We start from the raw sequence: 5,265 nt of genomic DNA, 5'->3' as shown, positions 1-5,265 counted from the left end.
ACATATTCTTTCTGAAAAGATCATAGTGGGTTAACAGTTGATCATAGTGGATAAGAGTGAAAGATAGCCACCGGAACAAGATGCAAGACGCAATGAGAATCTCGGAGTTTTCAACAAACTTTTGTACAGCGGAAAGCAACGGCCTGTGTTTAATTTACTCAAAACGGTGAGAAGTATAACTGATAAGCAAGATACAAATGTTAGCGTACGTGTGGAAGCAAATCAAATAAAGGAATACAACGATCATGACCTGACAGGAAATGAGAACCACATCAAAATTCGGTCGATCCTATAGGCAGGAACACACCGGGTCAGTCATCTACGACACAAGAGAGTTGACAGTAGCATCTGAGTTCATTCATCTCCACGCTTCGATCCGTTCGACCGTGGAGTTTAACCGGCTCACGATGCTTGCACCTCGTGATTTTTTCTCGGTTGGAGGAGCGACGGCGGGTGTTCCGGACTGCCCCTTGCCCTTCCTTGTCCTCCTACTACTATTCAGGCTACGGCTCCCATTGCCTTGCAGTGAGTTCAGTGCTGCAGCCAAGGAAATATCAGTGGTGGCTGAAGCAGCAGGTAGAGGTTGGGACCATCGACAAGAGCCCACTGTGTTCAATATCTGGCCAGAAGGTGCAGAGTCTCCTCCGGTAGGATTGGTCTCGTTAGGCTTGTCTTCGGTGCTGTGTGCAGGGCTGTTCAAAAGGGGTTCCTCGCTGAAGAAAGAAGGACGCCTTGATCCTTCCGCACGGTGAGAATCAACGGCGAAGCCAGGGTTATGATGCCCGTTTTCATCAGACGGGTCCTTTTGGGGCAAAGACACATCGTCCAGATTGGACTCCTCTCTATCCTTCAGGGTCTTCTCTATTAGCATCTTGAGAAAATTCATCACTTGGACTGCATACATTAGTGCAGTCAAAGGATCTGCCATCTGCATGATATTGTCACCAGTAAGCTCCTAACCATATGATTATCAGAATTTAGCAGTAAACATATTGCCAGTTTGCTGCTAGGACGATTTGTCACCTGAGTCATATTTGGTGCAAAAACCATAGCAATGTTTCGAGTATTCATCTTGTTTATCTTTTCTTCTTGGACGACATCAGCCATCAAATTAACGGCCCAGTCAAGTAAGGCCGCTTCAGCTAGTGGGAGGCATTTGGCAACCCGAGCACAATCCTCTTCAGATTGGCATTGCATCACCTGTTCAGGTGGAATAGGGTCCAGCACCCCGCTCGGCAGTTCTCTAAACCATGCCTGGAAAGGATTGGAAAGCAGATGAGATGATGACCTACCTTTTGTCATCAAATATGTCGGCAAGCAAGTAAAGTTTACTAGCTCAAGAGAATAAACAGTCAATGTCAACATAGTTGACAGCAGCCATAACTGGTTCCAAAAGCAAGATTTTATTCTGCAACAGAAGATTGCTCAACTTGTATATTTAGAATAAACAATAAACCTGTGACAATATCTTTGTGAAAAAAAATCAAAGATTAGTTTCCACTCAGAAAGGACGTCTGTATTCTCCGATAGGTGTTGATATAAATTTCCACCGATGAATATAATCACAACCATTAATAACTCTCTGATTACTATACATATGCTTAGGAAACTACTGATTTCAACAGAATCACATAGCTTACATGAAAAAAAGAAACTTACTTTTATTAGACCTGACAAACAGTGGACATCAATACCATACGGCACGATTCCGCTGTTTAACCGGTCTCTCACAAGCTCCTCCTGGCTATTCTCTGGATTTATACGAAAAATACCTTCTGCCTGCACATTACAAGCAAGATGATATTTACTTGTCAGAAAAAAGCTACAAACACGTACAAAAAGCAAGTAATACTCAAACTCATTACTGAAAGGCCATACCCGAAGACCACCTTGTTCATAAAGACGTCTCTGCATCATCAAGAGAATTGTCGGAACACTGTTTCCTCTGGGATCATACGAACACTGCATTGATTCTGTTGAAACTCCAAAGACACTTGCGCTGCATTTTAAGTTTCAATCAGCTGAAGGACAGCAACAACCAAAGTAAACAAAATATGCTGCAAAGTTAAGGATGCAAGAACCAGATTTCAATATTTTAGACGGTTCCAAAACAATTTATAGCAACAATGGCATGAATGTAAGGATGCAAACAATTTTATTCTAATTTAGGCACTGCATATGCTGATTTGATAATCTGAGAAACTATTTTCTGAATTTTTCAGGAAATTTGGCCGTTCAAGAATTTTTCCTATGGCTGAATGAGCATGACCATATACTTCAGTTTTATTGATAAACTACCATAAATCCTCCGGTTGGACGAGCTCCTATTGGTGTTTGTGCCACATTATCTTGTATTGAAGATACTACTCTAGGTCCCGTCTTCCTATAAAGTAGAAACTGCGTATGGAGCCATTTCCTCCATTCTTTCTAGACATTCTAGAAAGACTGAACAAAAAATACTAAACAATGCACCCCTATGCACTTTCATAGCAAGCATAAGCAAATATTTAATACATAGCACAAACAGAAGCGATAAGGGAGCGTGAACTTTAAACTTATCAGGTAAGTTCTTTTCCCTATTGAAAAATGTAAGTACTGCTTTAGAAATAAGAAATTGGAACCAGTATTAAAAACATTGGTAATTTCAAAATGAACTGAAGAACATTAAATTATTTTGGTAGTTTTATGAAAGTCAAAAACGAACTGAAATAAAAGGAAGGGATGAAAACGGAATACAAGCACATCAGTAGTATTTAAGGAAGCTGCCAGACCGAATGGCCACCATTAAGATTGAAAAATTCTAGAACACTTGTGTTTATTTTCTCTGTCTAGCTATAAGCTTTTAGTACTAACTAAAGAAGCACCCGTGGCAATGGTTTTCGAGATCTGTGGCAATGGTTTTCTACTTAGACTAGCCACAATGGAGAGTAACATACATTAGTAACATACACGTATTCCTAGACTATGTTACTACCTTCATAGTGTGTAGTAACATAAGTGTGGTAACATGCATAGCTTCATTTATTAGGTTATAGACTCATATTGCATTGGGACATGTGATGTTATAGTAACTAGCTAAGTTACTACTACTACCTCTCTCCTCATTAACTCATTGCCACATAAGCAAATTTGCTGAGTTGAACTCGATGTTACTGCTGAAGTTACTCCCACTGTGGCTAGTCTTACAGCAACTATGCTGATTACATTTACACCAGCCTCATTAAGAAGCAAAAATAACAGTTCATTTACAGCCTTGTTTAATGCTTTTATCATGTTTTGTTTCGATTTAATGAGGTAAGAAGCTACATGAAAATCTCACACTATCAGGTAAGATTACATCTAGTGACATGATTGACCGATTATTAATTGAACATGGAGAGGTTGCAAAAGTAACAAGTTGTGCACATAATTGATCTACCACAGTATAAATCCGGCTACGGCTGCCCAACAAAAAGGGGCTCAAATTATAATGCACTAAAATAAAATTGAGTCGAGTAGAGTGTAACATTCCACCTGAAAACGCCAAAAACAGGGAACTAGCATTCCACCTGAAAAAAGAAAATGGAATTCCCTCTCTGCTAAATAAAAGCACTGGCGTAGAGAAAGAGAGAGAGAATCACACCAGATAAAATCCAAATATGCAAACAGCGCCATTTATTGCTTAAGACTAGTAGTACATTTGTGTAACTACCCCATTTCAAGCTAGTAGGATTTTAATTCCAGAAGTTATACGAAGCAGGCGTTAAATTCAAATTCAAATCATTGAAGGAAAAACATCAAATTCAGACAGGAATTATAAACTGATCGCTCAGATGCCCTCGGATTCAGAACAAAATCACATGGTTGAATTGATAAAGAGAAGCAGAGACAGACCTGGCACTGGGAGCGCGGCGGGGCACCTCGGGTTCGAACTCGACGGGCAGCCCCAGGAATCCATGGAACCTGTCAAAGGTGACATGCGCCACGTGCTGCACCTCCGTCGGCCACCCGATCTCCATCGCACAACCTTCGCCTTGGTCGCCCTCCTCCCTGCAACCGAGAAACGACTTCCGCAGCAGCGCAAGCAGCAGCGCCAAGAAAGACCACCGCTCCTCTTCCTCCGATCTTTGTACCTCTCGCTCAGTCCGTCCTGCGGATCCTGTAGGGCTCTCTCCGCTGCCGCCTCTCTGCAGCACGTCACTGTCGGCATTGGCTAAATAGCGCAGGGAGGAGGAGGGGCCGCGGCTTGCGGGGGAAGCGAGGTTGGTCGCGCCCCGGAGAAGCGCCACCTCCGTCATTGCTTCCTCCTTTTCCCTGCCCTGCTCTGAAAATCTGGCCCTTGTGAGCTGTAATCTGGTGCGGCTTGGGGGCCGAGCCGAGTGGGGATTTCCTGGAGTGGGCCAAATGCAGCGGCGAGGAATGATTGGGGACTCTTGTAGTGGAGTTCTTGGTGGATCGCTCGCTATTCAAGACGTGTTTCTATGCTTGCGATTAGATGGGATCCAAATCCACGACGGAGATGCAACCAATGAATCGATTGAATGGGGGGAAACAATCGGAGCGCCGTGAATGTACGACGAAAGAAGGGATTTTTCTCAGCTCCAGACGGGGTCTTTGGCCCAGAAGAGATGCAATTTTTTTGAGCTGGGGGCGACCTAATCTAATCAGCGGGGATGTTTGGTCGAGAAAGGATGGGATTCTGAGGAGTTGGAGTTGGATTGAAGGGAGGGGGTGGGATTGGGATTGGGACCAGCTCGTCATCATTCCTCTGGTTAGTGTTCCTGCTGCCCCCTTCTTTTTAGGATGTGCACGCACGGAGGAACATGCTTCTCGCTTCTTGTTCACGCGTGCGCATTTCCTCTCTGTTCAGGCCTGCCATCCTCGTTTCTTCCCAAGGAAAGGTAATTTCTAAAGCATCTCCAACAAAATTAGGCCAAACTTCAACACAGCGGCCCAAGCGAACATCGATTTCGTCCTTTTTATCCGTTTGAGTTGTCAAAACAGACAGCAGATGCAGCCGGACAGCACATATGTGCCCAATGCGGAAGACGCATTTCAAACGGACAAGAAAGACGTGAACCAAGAAGTGAATCGTTGCCGGCGGTGGCGGAGCTACCCAGAAATTGTTGAGCGGGCCGAGCCAGCCCAACATGAAGGAAACACACATTTTTTCTCTCAAGAAGGCCTAATTTTTCATATACTCTTTAGTGTTTTGGACATGGGCTGGGCGGGCCATGGCCCATTTGGCCTTGTTGTAGCTCCGCCAATGATCGTCCGGCCAGGCGT

The 5,265-nt window shown here is 43.8% G+C and overlaps 1 protein-coding gene across 1 annotated transcript; it reads right to left on the bottom strand.

The window, feature by feature from the left end:
- Positions 1 to 206: 206 nt before the first annotated feature.
- Positions 207 to 4,906, bottom strand: LOC125508431 (rho GTPase-activating protein 4). The gene is made up of 5 exons (XM_048673147.2): positions 3,874 to 4,906; positions 1,879 to 1,999; positions 1,660 to 1,779; positions 1,024 to 1,254; positions 207 to 928 (listed from the first exon to the last, which is right to left on the bottom strand). Exons 1-5 carry the CDS (start codon positions 4,275 to 4,277, stop codon positions 359 to 361), a joined length of 1,446 nt encoding a protein of 481 aa, XP_048529104.1. The 5' UTR covers positions 4,278 to 4,906; the 3' UTR covers positions 207 to 358.
- Positions 4,907 to 5,265: the final 359 nt, after the last annotated feature.

The sequence above is a fragment of the Triticum urartu genome, chromosome 5A, assembly GCF_056163025.1.
Source record: "Triticum urartu cultivar PI428250 chromosome 5A, HENAU_Tu73, whole genome shotgun sequence".
In the NCBI taxonomy this organism is placed as follows: Eukaryota; Viridiplantae; Streptophyta; class Magnoliopsida; order Poales; family Poaceae; genus Triticum; species Triticum urartu.
This window is presented reverse-complemented; position numbering and strand designations above follow the sequence as displayed.

What these genes read in the sequence shown, in the direction of transcription:
- LOC125508431 (XM_048673147.2), bottom strand. Translation starts at nt 4,277, where the DNA reads ATGACGGAGGTGGCGCTTCTCCGGGGCGCGACCAACCTCGCTTCCCCC. An exon ending in CGCCGCGCTCCCAGTGCCAG is followed by an intron (nt 2,000 to 3,873) that starts GTCTGTCTCTGC and finishes CTTAAAATGCAG; the next exon opens with CGCAAGTGTCTTTGGAGTTT. An exon ending in ATGAACAAGGTGGTCTTCGG is followed by an intron (nt 1,780 to 1,878) that starts GTATGGCCTTTC and finishes TGTAATGTGCAG; the next exon opens with GCAGAAGGTATTTTTCGTAT.